This window comes from Aythya ferina, assembly GCF_964211825.1.
Source record: "Aythya ferina genome assembly, chromosome: 12".
NCBI lineage: Eukaryota > Metazoa > Chordata > Aves > Anseriformes > Anatidae > Aythya > Aythya ferina.
Window position 1 is genome coordinate 2,413,382 of NC_140308.1, and position 24,459 is coordinate 2,437,840.

The 24,459-nt window shown below is 43.0% G+C and overlaps 1 protein-coding gene across 1 annotated transcript in view; it reads left to right on the top strand.

Moving 5' to 3' along the window:
* Positions 1 to 24,459, top strand: part of ZCCHC14 (zinc finger CCHC-type containing 14) — a 53,657-nt gene that overhangs the window by 13,726 nt on the left and 15,472 nt on the right. Inside the window, exons 2-5 of the mRNA XM_084533198.1 lie at positions 22 to 145; positions 20,921 to 20,994; positions 23,750 to 23,821; positions 24,031 to 24,140. Coding sequence (XP_084389324.1) covers positions 22 to 145; positions 20,921 to 20,994; positions 23,750 to 23,821; positions 24,031 to 24,140 — 380 coding nt within the window. The remainder of the gene's footprint in view (positions 1 to 21; positions 146 to 20,920; positions 20,995 to 23,749; positions 23,822 to 24,030; positions 24,141 to 24,459) is intronic.

The window sequence follows — 24,459 nt, forward strand, 5'->3', positions numbered from 1 at the left end:
GATTTTTGTTTTTCTTTCCAGGTCACTCCAAGGTCCGAGACCCCCATAAACAGTGTCAGTAACAGTTTGGAAAACGTCCTACATACATCAACACATTCCATTGAGGAGTCATTACCCAAGAGGCCTTCAGGGAAACACTCCAAAGGTGTGTCCTTTTCTGCATGCCTGCTTCCCACAGGGGAAAAAAATCTCTCTTTATGGCAACTGGCATTTCTTTAATCAATTGGAGACGAGTTTTGCTACTGTAATTCTGGCTTGGGTTGAGTGAAGGAAGGCAGAAGGGCAGATTTTAGGAAGTGTTGCAGCACGGGTGAGAGACAAGTATGCTTATTCTGCTGGGAAATAAGCAGGAATGTTGCTTGTGGGTTGAAATACCAGCTGACCTCTCACCAAGTGTTATATTCTCAGAGTGAATCTCTGCCACTCCATCTCTCATCCTCGTCGTAGCAGGTTATATCTTGGATGAAGTGTAGGGCGATGCGTTGTGTTACTGAAGAGAAGGCGTTCAAAGCAGCAGCTAGGCTGCCACTTGCTGCTTCTTTACTCTTGGTTCCCAAGAATGTTTAAATGAGAAACTGGGGGAAGAAGAGGGGAGTATAGCAGAGCTCGAGCCTTTCTCAGCACGCTTTTGCCTCCTTACTTCCAACCTCAAAACCCTGAATGTTGGTACACAAGAAGCTTTTTATTTTTGACATGTTACGTTGCTTACTGACCTGGCTAAAAACGGGGCTTAAATTTGAGTTAAGAAGTATGCATTCGGTTTATACACTCTGAGCTGTGATTATAAATATTAAAACATCTAGGTTAAACAAAAATGCTCTTAGTCACATCGTCATGCATTCAAAAGGCACCGTTCAGTGAGGATGTTGTTGGAACTGCAAGCAGCTGTTTGTGGAGTCGAGCTTCTGTGAACTCTTGGTAGGGTTAATAAAAATAGCTCTATGGTAGAATTAATGCAGGTGAAATCCACCATCACATCAGCACTAGCACTTTGCCTTCAAATGTCATTATAAATGTTGTCACAGAGCACATAAATTGTTCTTAGATTTACAGTTAGTTTTCAGCGTTTTGCTTCCTCGTCTGCCACTGGCTTGCTGCATAACCTTGCAAATAAAAATAGCTTACTACAACTTATGCCTTGAAATTCTTGATCATAATTTGTCTTCCACTTCGTGTGGAAGCAGAGGATCTGATAGGGTTTGGAAACAGTTAAACATCCCAAGGGAATGTCATTAACTTGCCTCTGCTGGACCTCCTTTTGTGACACACTCAACTATAATCCCAATAGCTGTAAGTAGCAATCATTTTTTTTACAGCAGAATAATGCTGTAAGTAGCTGTTTCTCCAGCTGTAAAAGCTATCAGGATAGGAAAAAAAAATGCAACACTAAGCAGAAGCATGGCTAGGATGGTGGCTTTCATCTGATAAAAATAGGACAAGGTTCAACACTGTTTTCATTTGTACTCAGTGATTGCTGTTCCAGTACTATATATGCCAAGATTAGTCATGGTATGCTGTGAAAATTAATTATGTTTTCCTCTGATCTGTTTTTCCCTTATAGGATACCTGCTTAGTTTTCAGGGACCGTAGTTTTTTTAATTTAGAGATTGCCCTGGTGGTAGCTGGTAAAAGGAGCCATGGAACAAATACGGTTGTTTTTACTGCCTGATACTCTGCTTTCTGGTTCACCGGCAGCAAAAATTACTTTTGAGTTCTCCTGGATCTATGATAATCTGTATGGTGGCTCTTCTTAAGGCTGGAGTACAACTGAGGATTACTTGTCAGCCTGGGGCCACCACGGAGCTTCTCCGTATTTCTAATTCTCTTAGCAAATAGCAATCTCTTAATTTAGTAGGATCTGCTAATTTTTTAACCTGGAGTGCATGAAACTCTATTACAAGAATAGGGGTTGGACAGATTGCTCGACCAGTTGCATAATTCCAAAACAAGACTCACTGGCAAATATCAACACATCTTGAGAAGACATTTTCTTGTTTGTGGCCAGAAATAGCGAGCTGCTTGGGTTTGTTGTTCTTGGCCAAATACTAGAGCTGGAGGTGTCTCGGTTAAAAAGGCTGTGGCTGAAGCAGAAGAAAAATGAGAGGTCTCACTGAAGATGCACTCTCCGTTGCGTTGGATTAGAGACAGAGGTTGCATTAATCCGATGAATGGTTTTAATCCTGACGTGTGGAAATTCAGTGCTATCACTTCCTGTAGCAGAGCAGTGAGTAGCCTTGTAGTAGGCAAGGCACGAAAGCCATCAGTGCTGTATTTTCCCTAATCCACACCTTGAAACTACTTTTTAGGTTCACGTATTTCATCTTTTGCCATGGGAAAGAGCTGGGGAACAGAGTATACTGCTGAGAACCCTAACAAACTGGTGTAGGTCTGCCTGCACGTGTTTGCGTTAAGTGGCTGGCTGGAAACATTCACGCATGCTTCACCTCGAAACTTGTCAAATACTCAACTTCTGAATAATCACACCATCCGATCTGCACAGAGTATTGCTGCCTTGGGAAACAAATATTTAAAATGAGCAGCAGGCTGGGAGCCCATATCCTGCACCTTTCATCTCGAGGCCCCTCTTTGGGATTGCTGTCGGGCATTGGGGTGCTGGTGGGGTTTTGGGACTGGTGGCCCCTATATGGCAAAAGTCACTGATTTCTCTCTGCTGCTCATTCGGTCTCAGCAAAAGCCATTTACTCTTCTGTGCCTTTTGAGATAAGCACGGCAGCAATCTGCTCTATCTGGATTTCATAAAATCAAGTTGAAGGATTGAGCCTGTGCAAGTTGCATCAGTGCAGATGGGCATTGGCGCACAGTGGCGTAGGTCTTAGGAAGGCAATTTGTTGAAATTTGCAGTAGCAATGTGCTTTTTTTCTTATTTATGGTCAGTGACTGGATCATTTGAATTCGTTTTCACAGACGTGGAAGTAATCTTAACTGGAGGTAGCTTCGGGAAGTGGAGCCCTTCAGTCCTCGCAGGGACTTACCGCTTTTGTGCTTGTAAGCTGCAGGCAGGTTTATTTACAGGCTTGAAGCTATTGACAGGTCTCACTGGGCAAGGAGAAGTGAGGCAAGTACGGATAGACTCTTGTGTTACGTGTTATTGGAATTTCAGCAGGGATGTGCTGCTAGCTCTTTCTCTTTTCCCCGGTTTCCAGATTGCAGTGAGGTTTTAAATGCGCCTTTAACGCTGATCCAAGGGAAGCAAGCAGATCCAAATGCAAGTCGGGCATTTTTTGCATACTGGGCGAGCAGTGCCACGCCGTCCTCCTCGTGTAGCCTGAGGCTTTTTTCTCCGAGACTACAAGAACTGAAGTGGTGCAAACGTAGCTGCAGAAGGTGTCGATGTCTGCTTGATTCCAGTTCCAAAGATGAGATTTCGTGCTTGAAATTGCTTGCCTGGTGGGCATGTACGTTCAGCAGCAGTGCAGCTGTGCAGGGATGGGCCTTTCTGTAGGCAGCCTTGTGTTGCTGAGCACAGTGCAATGAAGTAAGTGTTCGTGGAGGGATTCTGACAAAAGCACCAAAGCTTGCCTTAAATTCAGGATTTTATTTCCCTTTTTATAGGGAGCTACCTTAAAGCTTCTCTCCGAGTAGCAAGTGACCCAGGTGACTGAAGGAGGTCACTGGTTGAAAATAGGATATTAACGAGCAGCTTTTGTTTTGCAGCCAATCCTGCTACGGTAGGGAATTTCAGTCCCTAAGCCAAAGTCCAGAAAGAGCTCGTTTGACCTATGGGAAGTCCCATTCACAGAGCTAATTTGTAACAAGCCTATGGATCTAAAGTTCTGACCTCCCGCGGCCGTTCCCGAAGGAGAATAGTTACGGTAATCAAATCTGAATGGAAAATTCAGCTTTAAAAAAAAAAAAAAAGGCAATAGTAATTTCCTGTACACCAGAGATGTTATTAATTACTTGCTGTAATGTTCCGAGCAGAGCGATTTGGCCATTACATGGATAGCACTGAAGGCAAGTAATACTTGGTGCATGTGACATTTCAGCAATGTATTAAACATGGTCAGTGACCACAGCATATTTTCCAAAGGCACAGTGGAATAAAGTACATTACACCAGATGTTGAAGTGCAGAACAAAAGAATCTTTATTAGAAAGGCGACGTAAGCTGTGCAGCGTTACAGTACGGAGACTGCAATCTAGGGATGCAATTCCTCCTAACACGGGGTGAAATTTTGATTTGTCAGAGCCCCTGTTCTGAATTTTCTGCAGTGAAAGTTCTCTGTTGGTGTTTTTAAGATGTTCATTACTGTTACGAGGCTTTGCAGGTGGCAGTTACCACCGTTTTCTTCCACAAAACAGACTGGGAGATGGTTTCCTTGACTGAACCAGCCTAATTTTTGTGTGAAGTGACAAAAATTCCCCCATTCTTGCTTCCTGTCGGTTTAAATTATCTTTCCTTTCTGCTGTTGCCGCACAAAACCTCAGAATTGTCTCCGAGCCAGTCTGCTTTCAAATGAAGCAACTGTTGAAACACGATCCTTGTACAGTGAAGCTGAATCAAAATTCTTGCGCCACATGCATCTAATGATAGGCACAAACTGCTTTCTGGGGATGGGGAGGAGTCGAGCTTTGGGATGTGAAGTGGGTACAGTGGGCTCTGTGCTCCAATCCCTCCTCCATTTAGGAGTTCTGCTGAGCACAGGAAAACTTCTCACTTAATTGAAGTCGTGCTCCCCGGCCACATCAGGGATCCTGCGGAGCCTCAGCAGTGACCCGGGCTAGAATAAATGCACATGGCTAAAAGGAGAGAAAACCAAACTTTCTCCAAATTGCATCTCGCTGATGTATTGATCTAATTTGGGATTAATTTGGTGATGTACAGTGTGTGCTTGCTTGCACTAATCCTCTTGACCTCAGGTGGTGTGAGTTGCAGGTAGGTTAAGCTGCTTGTTAGGTGCAACAAGCTGTGTTATCTAAACTGTTCAATTAAAATAGTTGGCAGAGACGTGTGGTGTAAGCAGTCCAGAACCTCTTACAACTCCTCTACTACCTAATTTATTTCCCTCAGCAAAATGTATTTGATTCTCTTTGTCTCCCACTTCCTTGACTCATCCTTTTTCCACAAGAAACTCAACCGCAGGAGCTCTTAGTAAATGACAGTCAACAGTCTTTTCCTCCAGAAATGTTTGACGCCAGTTGTTCAGCCTATTGGGGGCAGAATGAAGATATTTGGGGTAGGGGAAGCCCTGAGATCCTTTTGGTCCAGACTTAGCAGTGCTTTGTTCTGTCTGCTGTGTAGCTGGGCAGTTCTATTTTTAAGTGCATGCATCATCTCCAACAATACTGGGTCAACCACTGGTAGGGTAGGGCTTATAGAAATATTTAGGCTATGGTAATCCTTCAGGAAAAATCTCCCTGGACCAACTGTATATAATTTTTCACCTGTTTGTGTATGTCCTCGTTCGTTTCATCGTTGAGGTAGAGCAAGCTCCATTTCTAAAGCACAGCAACGTAGTTGGTGTTAGAGCACACGCAAGGCATCCCATCCCCAACTTCTGTCTCTACACTGGTTTAGAGGATCAAGAATTTTGAGTTAATTCTAGCAGTCAAGCCCAAGGATTAGTGTACTTGGGAAAAAACCAAGTTTAGCTGTTGCGTATTTTTCCCCGCTGCCTGAAGATGGCTGCAGAAATCTTGCAGCTTGCTCTTCTGCCGTTGGAGTTTGACGAAGTTTGGAGGTTTGACTTTGGAATAAAGGAAATAATCGTGTTTTAATTTAGTCTAAAAAAAAATAAATAATATTGCGTTTCGTCATAAGCTTTTGGTGATTGTGCCTTTGTAGTTGTGTGCCTCTCAGGCAGGCAGGCACAAAAACCCACCAAAAACCTTCAGAGGCAGGGCCAAGTGAAGGAGCTCACCCTGTGGCTGCGTCAGAGCTGGGAGCAGGGCTCTGAACTCCTGGGGCTGTGCTTGGGCATGGTAAATTTATGCTGTTAACTGTTAATAAGTTAACTTTTGCACCCTAGAGGCTGGAGTCAGTATCTGTCTTCCTTGTTGCCTCCCTTTCCCCATAGCAGGATGTGTCAGGGGATTGAAATTTCAAAACTTATTGTGAGGTGGGGAATAAACGAGTCATGTAGGACTTAAAGAAGACAAAAGTGAGCATAACTGCTGGGTCTGGTTTCCTGGCAATTCCTGCTGCCATCTCATGGCAAGGAGCTCTCTGGGAGAAGACGTTTGTCTGTGCCACTTGAAGACTGAGCAAGGGATGTGTGAAATGCTCAGAAATGCTCAGCTGTTCATCACAGCTCTTTAGAAGTTACCACCCTTTAACATCTGGAAATGTCTGATTGAGTTCACTTATCCCGCTGCTGAGTTAAACAGCGATACAAGAATTAAAAATAATTGGCTTGATTATTCTAGGTTTACGTTTTCCCTAAACTAAATTGGATCAAATAATCGATTCGGAGGAGAAAATAGTAATGATTCACCTGCATTCTTGGAAAGCAGTCTTCTTGCCTATTTTTTTCTCTCATCGGTGTACAAATATCTGAATAACAATGTTCTATCAACAGGTAGCTGGAGGTTTTAGAGGTACGTGCATATACAAAATAGAGATGTTAACTCACAGATTTTTGAGTCCAGAACTAAAAATGCATAGGAACTTCAATTTTCAGAGGTTTCTTGTCTTTTGCTATCAGCATTAGAGCTCTCGTGCTGGAGCATTCTTCTGCGGATGTGGGAGGCTGGCAATTTTCGGAGGAATCTGCCACCACTGCAAGGAAAAGAGAGCAGATACTGCGGGACTTGAGATAACGTTCCAGAAGTCGGTGGTATGGGGAACTGGAAACAATAAATCCTGGTTTCAGGCAGGGCAGCAAGTCCCAGGAGGAGATGCGTTCGTTCTCCTTGGTACGGAGCAGTGACGTGACACACTGGTCTGGTTTGAAAGCAAGAAGGTGGGTGGAAAGGAAGGATGAGAACATTTCACTAAGTTGTTTACTTTGCCAGCAATTTTCTTTGCTTCCTCTGCTATTACTGCAAATATTTCTCTGCTCTGCTTCCGTTCCCTTTCATATGAAAGTGACCTTATTTTGTACATGACAACGCTGTATTTTCATAGAAGTGATCATGATTTCTCACATTTAGTACTTGGCATGAGGGAACAGATGGACTGCAGGAAAGAAACAACTAATGTAATACTCGAGCTAGGGAGAGACCTTTTGCAAATGGTAGCTGAAGGACATGGGCAGCAAGGGGAAGAAACTGTCTGTGTTGTTTTTTTTAAAAAAAAAAAAAAACAAAAAAAAACAGAGTTCTGCACTTTGGCTACCAGCTTCATAGGTCAGAAGACAGTGGGTGATTTTTTTTAGACTGTAGCTTCAAACTCAAGAGTTGATGCCCCGAGGCCTTTGGGGATTCCTGTGCAAGAGGAATTTTTCTGGGAGAAAACACTTGGCTTTGTTTTTTGTGTGGTCAGACAGGTTCTCTGGCCATGCTTTGTAGATTCAAACAAGTTCCTCCCCGTTGTTTTGCTTGAGTCCTTAAATATTTGTTTCTTAAATATGCCTTCAACTCAAGTCTCCATTGACTGGTAAACAAATGAAAAAATAGTGATACTGACATTTGGTTTGTTTTCAAGAGAAACAAGAGAGAATAAAGCTGAAAACAATCAAAACAGTGCAATTCTGGGTGTTGGGGTGGCCTGAAATTGGGTTCCTCGGTTCAATGCAGGCTTTTCACAAAGTGCATCTGTTGAAAAATCCCAGAGCAGCGCCAGATATTGACACCTGGCTTAAAAGATTTGACAGCTGTATGGGTAGCAAAGGCATCTAGAGTTGTGTGTGGGTTGATGGCGAAGAAGGAATTTGAGAATAAGATCTCCTTTAGGGATTGCAGATAGTGGAAATGAGGGGAACTGTGGGGTCACTCCGTCCCGGAGCCGTGTGCTGCAGGGCATCTTGTGCTTTCCTTGAGCATTTGGTGCCAGTGCTGCAGGATGCATTCCTGGGATTAGGGGAGCCGTGGCTCCCATCCATATGGTGTATCTGTTACTGTGTCACACCAGGAGCAGAGGAGACAAATGGTCAGCTTTGGCATTGCTGAGATGCTTTGTCAGATTGCACTTCTGATTCCGTTTTCTCTTGTTCTTTTATGCTGGGTAATCACAGGTTGAAACCATGCAAAACAAAGGTTTTAATTAAAGTAAATTGCGTTTCTTTGGTGCGAGGAAACGCGAAGCCAAAAGGTTAATGCTTCTTTTATTTTTTTTCCTGACTTGTTCTCTTATCTCTGGAAAGAAGCAGCGGACTCGCTGCGTTACTGCACCGCCGAGAGTGGATGCATTTCATCAGCGTATGGCGCAGCTGCTATTTTTAACAGTAACTCAAAGGGGTAGCCCTGCTAAAATTACATCATTAATATACACAGCTGAAGGGAAATGGCACGAAGCACGACAGTGCCTTAGCAGCTTCTCCATTGTGTCTTCCACTTGCGGGGATGAATTATTCAATGGGCAGCATTCGAGCAGAGGTACGGTTGGGTTTCGTGCTCACAAAGCAAACACTCCTGTGGCATAGGTGAATTTGGTCTGCGAAAACATAGGTATGGAGTAAGTATTAGTGGCTTGGAGAGGTCAGAGTCTGTGTTCCTTCCTTCCTTTCCCTGCTGTGAAACAGCTCCAGGATTTGCTAGATACCCTGCGATTGTGCAAGATGGCAGGCAGCTACAACACGAACTGTGTTTTGTTTCCTTCGGTTCTTCAAATTGAAAAACCTCGTGGCAAGCGTTGGAGAGTCGCAGCTTCAAGATGTTGAGGATTTTAGTGGTTGGGGGTTTTGTTTCTGTTCTTTCTGCTTCAGTTCCTGTGCATTCTCACTGGCTTGGTAAATACTAATAAAAATCTTCTTTGGTCTTCTCTTCCCTTTTGTATTTGCTACATAGATGTGTTACTGTACAAGTATTACACAATTGTTTTTGTATCTCAAAATAAGCCTAAATGCTGAATTAGAACTTTATTCTGTCTTTGAATCGCTGGTCAGACCCTGTCTGGGATCCAAAACGAAGGAACAATGTGTTGTACCAGAGTGAAAGGAAAGCAGAATATTAAAGCCTAGGACCAGAGACCTGAAAATGTACAAGGACGTAATTGCCAGCAAAAGGAGAACCTCTCCAAAGTGGTTGTGCAGAGGGATATTTTTCTCACCGAACTTAGCACTTGAATGCATTTGTGTGGCTCTTGGCAAGACTGCGTGTACTCAGGGCTCTGCCTCTTCCAGATCAGCCCCTTGCTCTGGTGTTTTTACATAGTATGCTAACAGGGTTTTTAGCGCTGTTAACATGGTTTTTGTCCTGTAATTCTTTGAGAAAACAACAGCAAAAAAATGAAGCCGATATCAAATGACTTTGTCCTTGCTGCTCGTGCTTGTTATTGCAGCCTCAGTCATGAGTTTCGAGATACAGATGCTGCCTTCAAAAATGCAGAAGGGAGCACGTGCCTGTTTACGGGGCTGGAGCAGCTGTGTTCCCCCATAAAACTCCCCGCCTGTATTTGCGTCCCGGTTTGAAACGCAGCCTTCTGCGGGGTGGACGGAGCCGAAATCGTCCGGCAAAGGTTGGAGCAGCCGGCCATCTGATCCCGGCGTCCTGGTGCTTTATCACCAGATTGCCCTTCAAGCCAGGGCATGCTGGCTGAGCAGCTGCTCTGCTGGAATCCCACTGACAGGGGCTCTGCTGGATATATGGTTACACCCTGCAGCCCACAGACCTGTAGGAAAAAATGTGTAGGATATGTAATGAAAAAAAAAAAAAATAATAATGATCAGGTCCCGACTTGCTGATTTTTAAGCTCGAAACCTTGCTGGGGAAATCCTCATCGGATGCAGTTGTGCCTGATTACAGCTGGTATGCAGTAGGGAGTGGGTCCCTAAGAAAGAATAATAATAATAGATTGTAATTAAAATATGACACGTATTTAAATAAATAACAGAAACGTATTTAAATAAATAACAAAATGGTGTGAGATGAAAAAAATAATGTGTAGTAGGGATCTTAACACCTCCTCATCGCTCCCCTCTTCGCTCCCATTCTCTTCTTTTCCCCCCCTGATGGTTTGTCATCAGCTGAGGATGCTCCAAGATGGCATCTTGTGTTATTAGATGGCATCTTCTTGTTTTATTCTCTGGTGGGTCTGGTGCGTTGGCGTGAGGCTCAATTTGTCCATCTGTATTTAGGACCCAGCTCAAAACTTCAAAGCAAATGCCAGCTCAGAAAGATTCCCAGCCGTGCTGACTACCTGAATGTGTCATGGTTTTTCCCCATCTGGTTTCCTTTCCCTTTCTAAGCTCAGCATGCATCTGGTCTGTGTAGACGGACGAACTTCAAAGGCTTCAGCTGTGTTAGTTTTGTTTCCTCTGGTGGTGTTTGGGAGTTGGTGAAGCCTGGGTTTTGGGATTTTAGCACAAACTGAGTAGGGAAGGGGTTTTCTGCAACACCAAAAATGTTTTTCCATGGAAAACCATCTTTGCATCATTGTAGACAAATAAAACATTCAGCTTAGAAATATCTGGCTTGTCCTGAGTTTGGGGGGCTTCAGTGAACCAGCTGCCGGAGAAAATCATTTCTAGGGAAGAATAAACCAGCATGACACTTCTCTGGGGTGAACTAAACTCCTTTTAAAAAATTAGAAACAAAGCCAAGATTTGTTTAAAAGCAATCTCTTAAAGAACAGCATATAAAATAATCAGTTGGTCAGATAAAACCAGACTAAATATATAACTGTGTATTATTTATCCAGTAAGTAAAAATATTTATATGCAAGGTTGAACGTCTCTCTTGATTGCGGAGATATTTTTACTAGCGTGGACTACACAATTAGATATAGACAGCCTGTTTATTTTAATTGCCTAGAGAAGAATATATGCTGGTGGTTACCGAAGCTGCCTCCAAGCCCAGCGTTTGTGCTTATGGTCACTTTTGCAGATGTACTCCTCCAAATGAGCCGCACATTCCTCTGCGAATCTACTCCAGGTACATTGGAGAGGATGAGTCACTGGGCCAGATTTTGAAGTAAAGGGATCCGTAACTTGCACGTGCTTCTCTCGGTTGTATGAAAATAGTTAATCAGATGCAGTTACATGTAGAGTTTACCAGCTCGGGGAATTAGGCAGTAAGGAGGTTTTACAAATTAAAATCTGGAGCTCTTTGAAAATAAGCGGTCTTCCACCCGTCAAGCAACAAAATCTGAGCGCGTGCTTCATCTCAGGCATGGTGACGACTGCCTCCAAATTTGCTGCAGGATACCTCCAAGCCTTCAATGCTTACCTAAATTTGTATCTGGAAATGCCGGGGTGTTTCCATGGCATTAAAAAAATGTAGTTAAGGATTCCTTCTGGATATGCTCTGCCTGTCGTAAGGAGATGCACCTTCACTTTTAGAGCTACTCGTTCAAAACCAAATTACAGAATACATTTTACCTATTGCTAAACTGGCCTTAATGTCACTCTTACAGCCTTTTTTTGTCTCTGCATCATAGCTTTCTTCCTGTCCAGAGCTCTATTATATATATTTCAACAGCATATCCCTGGGAAGTGTGTGTTTCAAGGAACAGCACCTGCCTAGTGCCATGCGTTGGCGTTCAGATTTAGTAAGGCAGCAGAGCTGTTACACAAATATAGCCAATACAGCAGCCTTTCCTGAATAATTTATTCCTTAAAAGTCCTTTCTGGCATTAGAAAAGAAGAAAAGCATCGTGTAAGGCGGTTTTCAACCCGGTGTCCGTGGCAGACAGTTCAGCAGCAGCAATACAAAAGTTAGCGCTCTTGGCCTAAAGGACTTGGTAAGAAAAACCTTCAAATTAGTGTCTGAAGCTGCATCTCGATTCCGAAAGCAGCTGGCTGATTCTTCTGGGCTTTGCATTTTCCTGTCCAGATGGGAGTCTTCTCCAGCCTGCAGTGCAGACAGCTTTTTGTTTTATTTAAGCTTTTCAATCCAGTGAAGTTGCGAAACCATTCTTTAGGTTGATTGGCTTTTGTGGCCAGCTGAAGTGCTGACAGTTATCATTCAGCATTACCCAAAACAATGCATGAAGTCAATTAAAAATTTAAAAGCGAAGATATACAGATATTTTTTTTTAGTCTGTCCTTTTTTGGGAGAAACATAAGGTTCCTTAGCTGGCAAGTTAAAGAAGCCAAATTGAGGAAATAGCAGTAACATGAAAACTACTAGTTTGGGGGTGAGCTGTACAGTCCCAGCGTATTATGCTTCCTCGGTGCTGCCAAATGCAAGCTAATGTTCTTGATTTTCTTAAAAAAAAAAGCTGTGTAATTATTTCCTGTGGAATATTACAGTTCATAGTCCCCAGTCTCTATAATGCAGTAAAGTGACTTATCGCTTAAACTCGTGTTTTAAGTCTGTTGGTTTTGATATTTAATACTCTTTATGTTGGAAGAAGCCTCCTTTCTTATAAATAAATGCCAGTTTGAAGAGCATTTCTTCCACTTAATGTCCCTCTGTGACATGGTTGCTCTTACAATCCTTTTGTTCTGTCCATAAAGCTTTGATTTCCAACGCCGTCCTGTCCACGTTTGTATGGGCAGCAGCCACCCAGAAGACTTGCCTCGAAGCTAGCAAAACTTCTGTTTTGACTTCTGCTGTGACTCTTTTAAAGCAGACATCATGGAAAAGCTGCTGTCTGTTCTTTTACTCATAGTTTGGGGAATACCAGCAGAAAAACAGGCTGTGAGCCCTGTTACGAGGCTGAATTGGGTCCTAAGAAGTCTGCTGGACCTTAAATTTTGGTGTTCTTTTTCCTCCTTGTCACAAAACCACCCGTCTTAGAGGGAAAGCTCATCCTGACTGATAAGGAATCACAAAATGCTGATCTTAAAAGTAAGGACCAACAAGTGGAAGTGCAAGGAGCAGTGAGGGATGTGCCGTGCTTCCTAACTGCTGGCTGCTGCTGGACCCTGCTCCATCAGCCTCAGGTGCTGGGGATGGGGAAAGGGAGAGGCCCCTCCTGGTTCCTTGCTAAATATTCACTCCTTTGTTCTGCTAAATGAAAGCTGTGATGCTAATTGGTCCTGTCTCCTCTGAATTTGTTACCGAGGCAGAATTAATTCCTGCAGGATGCTGCGTATGACTAGCTTGGTGATAATCACAATGACTGCTCCGGTTGGGGTGCTTAAACTCAGAGCATCCAGATTAGGCTTGTTCCTACCACTCCAGGGGGTACTTCCCTGCTCTGCAGAGGCTCTTTCTATCTACTTTTCCTGATTAAAAAATAAAAAAAAAAATTAACCCAGGTTCAAAAGACATTATCAAAGTGAGCAAGGAATGTGTTGCTGCTCCATGCTCATCAGCTTACTGGGAGATTGTTTAGTTTCATCAACAGCATTTAATCTATATTTATCCCAAGTTCAGCTTGAAGAAAGCATTATGGCTTGGTGTTTATCTGCTGAAGCAGTTCTCCCAGGTAATGATATCCAGGGAGGCCTTGTAGTAGAAGTCTGAAGGAAAGGTGTGACTTTCAGTAGTGTTTTCAATGATGTCTGCATTGCTGTGGTCATTGCTAGGTGTCAGTACTGTAAATGTACTGGTCTTCTTGCTGGGATAGCCTTTGATTTTCTGGACAGCTCAGACTTCACAGAAGCTTGGTACCTAGTCTGGGACAAAATAAAAACCTTGTTGTGCTTTCATATGAGCCACAGGTCTTCAGCATCCTTTCGGAGAAGGGATGTAAACTGGATGTAACGGATGGTTCGATTTAGATCTTTCTCAGTAAGAAGGGGCTTTATGCTTGCATAAAGGCTTTGGGATCCCTGAAGTGTCCCTATTATATCTCTTCAGATGATGTTTTCTTAATCCCTAACTGCTGCATTATGTGGGAACAGGCTAACCTCTTAATAAACAACACTGATGAGTTCTGAGAGTGAGATGCCTCATGTCTCTCATTGCAAAAATGATAACGAAAGGTCGATCCTACGTGACAGATCAGGATAGTTAACTGCGGAGAATTGCTTCACCCTTTTCCACATTTGATTTTTTTCTAGAAATAGTAAAGATCATTCTTCAAAGAGAAGCACTCGTTTCCTTATGTCTTCCCTCACTTCCAAGGAATACTCGGAGTGGGTCTTGATGCTCTCAGATGGCAGCAGCTTTCCCCCTGGTATAGCTATAAATAGACAAGCTGAGTGATGTGCGCCTGTCACTTAAGTTAAATTCAACTCTTGATGCTTTTTAATTGTTTAATGTACTTGCATTTGAAGAACACAGCATATAACCTGCCTCTTCATGGCCTTTCCCTCCCCGGGAGCAGAGCAGCTGTAAGTACAGACCTTGCTTTGCATCTCCTCGCTGCGTGATTTGCACTCTGGCCCGTCAATGTTTTGATGCAGATTGGATGTCTTAAGAGGGATGGTTAATGTGTCATGAAGCGGTGCAAGGTGTGCTCTTGCTGGCTGCTGAACAGACCAAAGTTCAGGCTGAATGGTTTCTGTGTCATCCTCTTAGTGCCTGGTGATTCACAGCCAGCTAGGTCCCAGCCCAAAAGCCAAGGGACACTCTGGGACACCCTCCCTTCCTTCAGCCTTTCTCTGGAGACGTTTCATACAGATCTACAACACCAGCTCTTCCTTACCTTTAAGGACAGAACCATTTCAAGCTGTAGTACTCCAATTTGTTGAAAGGGCTTGTGTTAAATAAACATGAGACTGACCCAACGTGAAGTTCTGGGGCACACAAATAGCAGAACGATGCTGGCCAACACCTGGGTTACTTTGCTCCCTTCTCCCCAATTCCAGCTTGCTGTTCATCTTACAGACTGGGGCCAGCAGTTTCTATATGTGCTTTGAAAATCTAACGTTTGATTCCGCAGGTGCTCTTTGGGCCTGCAGCATTGTACTTAATGCATAATTTAAGCGCTGAGAGGTAGGAGGTAAGTGAAATAAAATGCATTTAGTTGATTAGGAAGCTTAGTCTTGCGTGCTTGTTGCAGAAGACGATCAATGGATTTGCTGGTGAGAGGCAGAATGTATCTTAGTTTTTTCCTACTCCATCACAGCCTAGACAAAAAGCTTTCCAAAAGATCAGATCTGCAAAGGCAGGAAGCTTTCAGGGAAAAAGCAGAGAAAATGCCCTCTTACGCTGATACTTGTGAGCAGTTTCTCAGCTCCCATTCAATCGATCAGTTGTATCACCTCGTTTCGTCTGCCTCGTTGCCAGAAATGTTGTGCAACGAGCAAACAGCTCAGCTCTTTCCCCTGCTTTCCCCTCGCTTTTGCCCGTGTATGTATGAGAGTAAATACTGGTGGCTTTGTGGATTGGGTAAGGCAGCTTCGTGGGTTTTAGATCCGAGTTTTTGTGGAGTCACTTGGGATTACTTTGTCTCATGAGCAACAGTAACTTGAGTAACTCTGCTTTCAGAGGCATTGCTTTATTTTCGAAAAACAAGAGGAGATGGCATGTGAAACTCTTGGTGTTGCATTTTTGGTTACCACTTCTGTATAAATAAGGATGTAGAATGGATTTTACTAGTTGTTGGTTTTAGATAGAACTTTTCAGCAAAAATTCAGTTGTTTTTTTTTTTTGTTTGTTTGTTTTTTGTTGGTTTTTTTTTGCTTCTTTCCATAAGAGAACTTCATCAATGAAAATAAATCTGTAGGTGCAGAAGCACCAGTTAGGATTAGCTACTTGGCTGCCTATATAACACAACATGTAGGTTATTTATGATTTTTTCCTGTTTAATTTGGTAGACTTTTTTTTTTTTTTTTTTTTTTTCAAGTATCATATTTTGAGAGCTGCCTGGGCTCAACCCGGTCTCTTGACAGTTAAATTTTACCATCTGAATTCCAGAGAACAATGCTTACCTTTGCACCGCGTGAACTCAACCTACATGCAGTGATTTAGTAAAGGAAAACAAGGAGCTGTTTATGTACGGAACAGAAATCGCTTGCAGAGTGTAGTAAAGTCTTCTTAGGGGTTTCGATGTCTTTAACCCAGTTACTCATCCTGGGGTGCTGGGGTTAGTGCTGAAATACTGGATATTAAAATGAGTTAGCTTTAAATCAACACCCGTTGATTTAAATTCTGTTGAATTTATCTCATTTTTGGGGTGGAACACACATTCTTAGTCTGGATTGAGACAATCTGTCTGGTCTTTTCACCAATTAAGTGGCATTCTCCAGAAGTTTAAAAAGGGTGGTACAGGTAACAACACCCCTACAATGGTATATCCCTACAAAGGACTACCAAGGTGACTTCTAAGCTCACATCTTCTCAGCTCTTGCCCATGTCCGCTGCCTGTTTCATGCTGTCCTTGACCTGCTAGGAGTGCCCGGCTAATCCTACAGCGCCTGAATCCCTTTCCCCTTGCTGTAGCTGCTACCTGGGGAGGAGAAGGGCTGAGATCACCCTCGCAGAGAGAGAGGCCAGCAGGGACTGGAGTCCTGAAGCTGAGGTTTGGTACGGGGTCTGCAGGGGGAAGGAGGCGGCTGGATTTCTGCCTTCGTGGGAGCATTCAGCTGATCAGATGACGGTGCACTAACCTGCAGCCAAGTGGGTAAAAGTCTCAGGAAAACAGAACTAAATATTTCACCTGGAACGTGTGGTACAAGGGAAAAGTACCCTTTGGAAAGGTAGAAAGAAGACTTGGGAATCATACCCATACCGTGGAGGAGCGGCTGTTAAGATCCAAGCTGAGCTTTTATAAACTGGCTTGTAGTTTACCTCCATTTCGTTGTGTGTTAGCATACAAAGTTGGAGTATATGGGTACACACATGGAGTAAGAGCCTGAGAAATGGTGTGCTATGTACCCCCTCAGTCTGCTCCAGCCCTGTATTGCTCCAGTCTCAAACTGGATGAGCTGGGAAGGGGAGGTTGCGATGCTGATGTTCATTTTAACTTCCTTGGGACCCAAGTAATCCAAATTGTGGTGTGCTGCTGCTTAGCCTGTTTGCACTCACAATCAGTAGCATACCTCAACCAGCAACGGCGTGCTCACGATTCTGGAGGGCTCCTCAAGACGTGGCTGGGAGCTGGTGGCAGAGATCTTTTCTCTTGCAGGCTGTGGTGTGGTAGAAACTGGAGCATGGCAATGCAGCATCTCCTCGGGTCCTGGGCTTCCAGATTTGGGACCACTGTGCAAGCCCTCGTGAGCTGGGAAGCTCCTGTCTTATCTCCCTGGCTGTGTTAACAGCTGTGCTGGCAGGACCTGGCTGTGTGACATGATTCCCACTGCATCGTAACCAAGTGTAAAGGATGTGGACTTAATCGCAGAGCGGTATTTGCTTTGGCCTCGGCGATAGCATTTCGAATGCAAGCTTCAATAACTGATGCAATTCTGGGTGCAGTTGGTAGCCACACGAAGAACATTTCTCATTTGTGTTCAGAGGAAAGTAGCAAAGTAAAACAATCTCCCCCCAAATGCCCGAGGAAATTTGATTGCAGTAAATCTCTGCTAGAGAATGAAGATGTTTCATTCTGTCGGCTGCCCTTTCAAAGCAGAGTTCAGGAAAAGACAAAGGTTTGTGTAGTTCAAAATTAGATTTTGAGTAACTGTGAGTATGTGGGAAGGGCTGTGTGGGTATGTCCCCGTACTCTGCGCTCTTCTGAATGAGACCACAGAAGTTGTACGCAGCCACAGCCTCGATGGGAGCACCTCCTGCAAACCTCCTTTGTCTTTTTTTTTTTTATCCCTTTTGTGTTTCATTTGTGACTTCATCCAAATCTGTTTTGTGTGCCTGTTGTAGTTTCCCGGATAATTATGGATATAGCTCCATCACAAAGTCTTCTGTGCCCCCTTCCTCGAGCAGGTCAGAAAGCCTAGCAGTGGGTGAGATGCGTCCACACGCACACAAGCACTTCTGTTAGCTCATTTTACAGGGAAGTGCTGGAAGAAAGGAGCAGACAAAAAGGAAAGTATGCCTCCCACAGATCCCCTAGCATGACAGTAGGCACCCTTCCAAGCTGCTCTGGCTGCTTCCTGCCCCATGCCCAACACCTGATGTGAGAGTGGACCCATGGTACTCATGAATGAGTTCCCAGTGATTATTTCCAGACCAGAAGCTTGGATTTAAGGTAGTGCAAACATGCTTGCCCTGGCTATCTCCTGAAATAGAAATATCGACTGGTTTTTTATACCTTGGATGGGGAAGCTTGAGCCTTGCTGAATTCAGCATCCTGAAAATACACCAGCCTTTTGGGTCCTGAAGTCTCTTTGGTTTTTCTGGTCGTGGAATCATTCACAGTGACATTGGGTAGAGTCAGCTCTTTGCACAGTTTCCCATGGTTTTGAAATGAATACAGTAAAAATGTTTCTTTTTTTTTTTTTTTTTTTTCCATTTTTAGACAATTTGTTAGACAGCAAATTTAAAATCCACCGGCTCCTGCTGGGTACATGGCAGCTTTTTCTTCCTGAGTTTTGTCTGATTGATTTTTCTGAATAAAGTTAAGCTGCATGGTAAGTCTAGAAAGGCTATTTAATAAAATCAACCACCAGTTAAATAATAATAAAATAATAATTCAAGAGCCCACATAACAAAAACATCCGATAACAAATTAAGCAAAAACTTGATTATAAGACTAATTATACATTTTGTATCATTAGCTACTTGGGGCATTTTTGCAGGTCATTAGAAACAGTTTGGACAATTGTCCCTAGCAGCACGTTGCAGCTGCACAATGAACTACATTTCATGCTCTGGAGCAGACCTCATCGTACAAGATTCAGTGCAGGGTCACTGCAGAAACATGTACCTAATGCTTCACCTTGCTAATTGCAATCATTTTCCAGAGGATAAACTCACTGCAGCAGATGATATTAACTGGGTAAGCTCAGGCAGAACTTTAGCACGCAGAGGTCACGTAACCATCAGCACAACAAAATCTAGGAGTTGAGTTAAAGTTTGTTATTAACCCACAGAGTAAACCAGAAATAGCTCCATTTTATATCGGGAGGTAATCCTGCGTTGCTTGAATTACTGTAGAGGAGTAATGAATAGATAAAAGAGATGGTGTTTGGAAATTCAATAAAGCAACGCTGGATTTACTGTAACTGGCAAGTGCTGAGTAACGTTTGCCACCTTCCTGGCTTTCTTTGTCCTACTCCAAAGCATACTTTGCTGCAGCTGATGCCAGTCTTTTGACATTTCATTTCCTTGCTCATCCTTCAGCAGTTTCACCAGCAGCATGGCGATACCCCACACAACATCCACCCTACCATTTCTCTTTAATTATAACCCCAAAATGCATATTCCAATCGATATTTTCTATATTTTAGCTGATATATTTAACATCACAATTAAGGGTGCCCTGAATTCTCTTAAATCAGTATATTAAGGTGTAGATTTTTCTTAAAATTGCAGGAAAACCTCTGAACTATGTGCATGCTTAAATCTCCGTGCTATCCAGATAGCTCATCAGTATCTGGCATGCCACAGACGTGTTCCCGTGTAACAGCGTGGTAGTACTGTGAAAGCAGCTCGGAAACGCCAGAGGAATCCACTGAAAGCTTTAAGGGGAGCAAATCTCAACAAAAAGGATAAGATAGAGGAGAAAGTAGTAAGTAGTAAATTGCCGTTCTTCGTAAGCATAGGGATTTGTGGCATTGTAATTGGGAATTAGATGAAGAAGGAATGGCTGAGGATCCTAAAGGGAGTGCTAATTCTGGGTATCAAAGAGCAGCATAAACATCTGCACATCTATTTAAAACTTGGTAGTTCTAAAAATTTTAACTGCAAATAAATAAAACTCAAAGAGGAGGTCGGTTAAACAGCCAAGAGCTAGGTGGTAACGTTTTTAAATGACGGGACACAACAAAAAGGTTTAAATGGACAAGGTAAAGCCTTGGGATTATTTCATGGGGAGGAAAATCAAGCCCCGGGTTGGAGATGGAGCGCCTTGGCCTTGGGAGTAGGCTGCTTATGTTATCAGGGAAGAGAAAGATATATGTGATAAACGCACCTCTGAGTCATACAGGTGACATAATGTATAAATAGTCTTGAAAACAAGTAAAAACGTTGTCGATTGTAGTTCCCCAGAAACAAAATGTCAGGCTCTGGCTTTCGCTCCTTTGAACTGCTGCGTGGAAATGTAACGCGCACAGCGTGCGGCCCTCCCGGCACCTGTTGTTGGCAGCTAACGTTCCCATGACTGGTTTTGTCTAATTGCTTTTGAATTTTTAAGCCGATGCAATTGAGATTTTATGAAAAAAAAAAAATAATAATATGTGTATCCCCACGGGTGCAGGCACGAGACAGGAGGAATTACAGGAGCAGCAGAAAGGTGGTAAAATAACCTTGGTAATGGTTAGCATGGTGAGAGCTTTGATGTGTGTGGGAAACGAGAGGCTGCAAGGAGGTGGCATTTCAAAGACCTGACACCGAGGGCTGGGTCTGTAAAGGTTGCACACACGTGGAGATGGAGGCAGCGGGGTCTGGGCTGTGCAGCCCTGCCCTCTGGAAGATCCTGGTTTTGCTTACAACTTCCACAAATAGCAATAATTGAGGCCGAAGTTTCCCGTCAACCTGCACTCAAGGAGAAGCCCTGATGTCAACGGAGCAATAAAAAAGCACTAAACTTGTAAAACCAGCCCCTGAAAACACGGTTTTCGCCGGCGGTGCGTCAGGTTCCCCGTAGCGGGATGCTGTTTGCTACGTGACGTTGCTCAGACAAACCCATCCCCTTGTGTCGGGTCTGGTGGCGTGCCAGCGAGTGCTGTCATACGGCCAGGAGGAAATGAAGAGCTTTGCACTTGGTCTATTGTTTGGGTGGTGGTGGAAATGAAGCCTTTCTAAAGCTGGAATGGAAAGCAGGTTCAATGGGTATCACCTTCCCTATCTGCCCTCCAGTGTGCACCTGAAGCACTGCCGCCAGCCGAGTTCTGGCCCTAGCTCGATTAATCCCTTCTGCATGCAGCTAAAAACATCCTCCTCATCCTTCTTATCTCTTTGCTTTTCCGCAGTGAGTGTTGAAAAAGTGGAGCTAAAGGGACTGGCACACAAGAAGAATGAGAGAAATGTTGAATATTCCTTTGAGGTAAGTTCTGCTGATTGTTTTTGTGATTTATTTTTTTTTCCTTTGAAAGAAGGGAGGATAACACTTAAAAAGGAGTTAAAGCAATTCTCAAACATTGTTAGATCCCAGAAATTGGTCCTCAAGGATAGGTGCTTAGTCATTTTTTTTTAATCAGTGATTTGTAAGTAGTCGTAAATTGCTGTTGATTAGCATATGTAGATGTCACAGAGATTGACTGGTAAGTGGGACACAGGCAAAGAAATAAATCACTCTAATGCAGCCAGTTGTGGCAAATGTATATTTTTAGGAAAAAATCACGCCACACTTGCAGAAAATGGTATCTGTGTCCTGGAATGCAGAAGCTAACAAGAATGTGAGTCTTAATCTGGACAAAAGAGAGAAGTCAGGCACTCAGGGCAGTTGTGCGGGTATGGGAAAAGAGGCAGAATGACCATTTATCTCCGTATTCAGCAGCGAGAGGAGTGTGAGACTGTGACATATGTTTCAGACGTTGCTGGTTTTAAAAGGGGTGTTGTAGAGTACAGAAAATAGCTATGGAAATTATTCAAGGCTTGAGGAAAATGCCATGCAGCGAGAGACTTAAAGAATTCCACCGAAAGATGACTTGAGCATCATAGAAGAGTGTTTTTAAAGGGAAGAAAATATTTTATGGTAAAGGAGTTGTTAATGTAGCAGGAAAAAAAAAAAAAAGCATAACAGGAACCGTTGTCTGAAAATTGAAGCCAGACGAATTCAGACTGGAAATGAGAATAGTTCTGCTGGAATGAGAGTGGTTAGCCACAGGCTGCTAGGAGAAGTGGCTTTTCCCCTTTTTGACGCAGCTTTTGGGGCTTCAGTCGTTGCTCACGGTTCCTGTGGGCCTATGATTTCATTCAGTGAAACCCTGTGTTCGTAGCGGAGAGCTGTCAAGAAAGAATGACAAAATGCTTTTGTCCCCTCCAGTCTGAAGAACGTATTCCAAAATTCAGAACGCAAAGCCCAGAAAATGTCTTTGGCTTACTTAATGAGGCATCAAAGCCAAACAGTTGGTGAGAAAGGGAAAACCTGAAAGAAAAAGGACAGTAGAATTTCAATTATCTACAACTTTCACTAAAAAGAAAAGTTTCTTTCAAACTGAGACCCAAGCCAGAGCACCCGTTTGGCGTCTTCGTGTGATGTTGACAGCATTAACCTCTGCTTGTCTCAATTCAGGGATAATGACTGTGACTGATCCAAGTGTCATCAATATTAGAAAGGGTTTTTGATTTTTTTTAACATCCTTCTGAACGATATCGTTGTCTGGACTCCAGTTGCGTACTCGTATTTTGTGGAACGTCTTTTCCTATCATAAATTCTTCTATAAATACCAGAAATGACTTTTATCGGTGACAACATTTCACTCGACGGCTTGTAACTAAAAGAGCCGTCCATAGTTTGGCTGAGCTAATAAATTTCTCTTTGCTTGGTTAGAAACCTAACTGCTAAATGTTTTGTTGAGGAGCTTGGGACCAGAAGGTCAATAGATAGAGCAGTTTTCAGCCTTGGCGTTGCTGTTGTTCCCTGGATTTACAGCTCATGTTACTGTTTTGTACGTATTGGAAGATAACGAGATAGCAAAACACCACTTCTAACAAATGTCAGGTTTTTTACAAAACTAGAAGGAAAGAGAAATATCTCCTGTATTTCCTGAAGCTTCTCACCAATCTTAAAAAGGTATTAATTCATCGCAAACCTTAAAAAAATGAGGAGAAAAGGCTTTGCAAAACCAGAAACTGCTCAAGTTTTCTTTCTTCTTTTCTTTTTTCTTTACTTTTGTGTAACAGCTCTGCAGAGAGGAAATTCCTCCATTATGTAATCTATTTTGAAATCCTCTCACCAGTCTTTTTGGCTGCATTCTGGAGGCTGGAAAAACTGTGTGTATGTTTTCAGTTGTCATTGAGACTAGCGTCATGTGAGAAGATGGCTTCCTGCTCCTCAAACACATAAACCCAGCTTCTTCCCATATGTAGCTGCTAAAGACTCGAGTACCTGCCAAACCCTTTGAATTGGGGATCTTATGTTTGAGGGGGCTTGCTAGTTTGCTAGCAATGCTGGCCACTTGCATCCGACCGTCTTCGTGCCAAAAAGCCCTGTATTTTGGCTCGTATTAATAACCCACCACCCAATAAATGCCTCTGCATTGAAGAATGTGATGATTTAACGCAGGGAGCCTACAGGAAGAGATACCAAACTGCTTCCTTTTGCTAGGGCTTGTACAAAATGGTGCTGTCCGAAAAGCATAGCTAGGTAACTCCAGGTTTCGTGCTAAAAGTTTTGCTTTTTGGCAGCAGGATGGTTTGCTGCCACCTTCAATTCTTCATAGGATATGGAGTAGGTTAGCTCTAGGTAGGCACTGTTGTGAGGAGTTGCTCGTGTTGCCCATCAGCTCGCCCAGAGCAGCTGTTTTCTGTAACCATCACAAGGAAAAAAAGTTCCATTAGCGAGCAGTCTGTTTTAATGCTGGATGTCTGCAGCGTGCCGGGGCTGTGTAAACTCCAAAGTGCTTTTTTAAGAATTCAGAGTAGTTGTTAAGTGTAATAACAGCGCGCCTTGGGCAGCGAGGGAGGACTGAGTAATAGTTACTTGTGCACAGAAAGTTTTTCCTCGCTGATGTCACAGCAACAGGGATGTTTCTTGCAGCCTGTGGCAGTCATCTGATGCCCGTTAGGGATCTTCTGAAAGCAGACTGAAATCCCTGACTGCTAGTTACTAAACTGGATGCTTTTTACTCCTCCAGGTCCTGTGGTCTGATTCTTCAGTGACGTTGGTAACCAAATCATCCACTGAAGTGACTGAATTTATTTCAAAGGTAAAGGCGATACGAGCAACGCTTTGAAACGAAGCGATGTTTTGTCTGAATGTGTAATTTCATTCAGAGACATTTTCGAAAATGTGCTGAAATAATACAGATAAGTTGAATGCCATAAAACGTTTGACTTCTAAATTGCTGTGCCTTGTATCTCATCCGAGTAATGAGTCTTCTTTTCACTTACTATTTTTAATATCCTCCACCTTTAGCTGTCTCAGCTATATCCAGATGAAAACTTGGAGAAATTCATTCCTTGCCTAGCTGGTCCAGATTCATTTTACCTAGAACGGAACCACATGGACCTGGAATCGGACCTTAGGTATGCTGCTTTGTTTGGTTTTCTTCTTGATACGTGGCTTTTTTCACCAAATGGAAGAAAGAAACAAAAATATATATATATTGCGTTGATATTCTGAATTACTCTTAAGAAATTCGGGCCTGATCTTAAGCATTATTTCTTGATGATTTACCAGTGTTTGAGATTATTGTTGTGTTTGTTTTCCTTCTGTTTCAGAAAGGTAGATATGCTTTTATAAAATGCCTTGTGCATATTTGTAATGGCCGTTAAATTGTTGGAAGTCATTAACAGAAATTTCCAAAGCCCTACATGGTACCTCTGTACATTACCACAAATCACC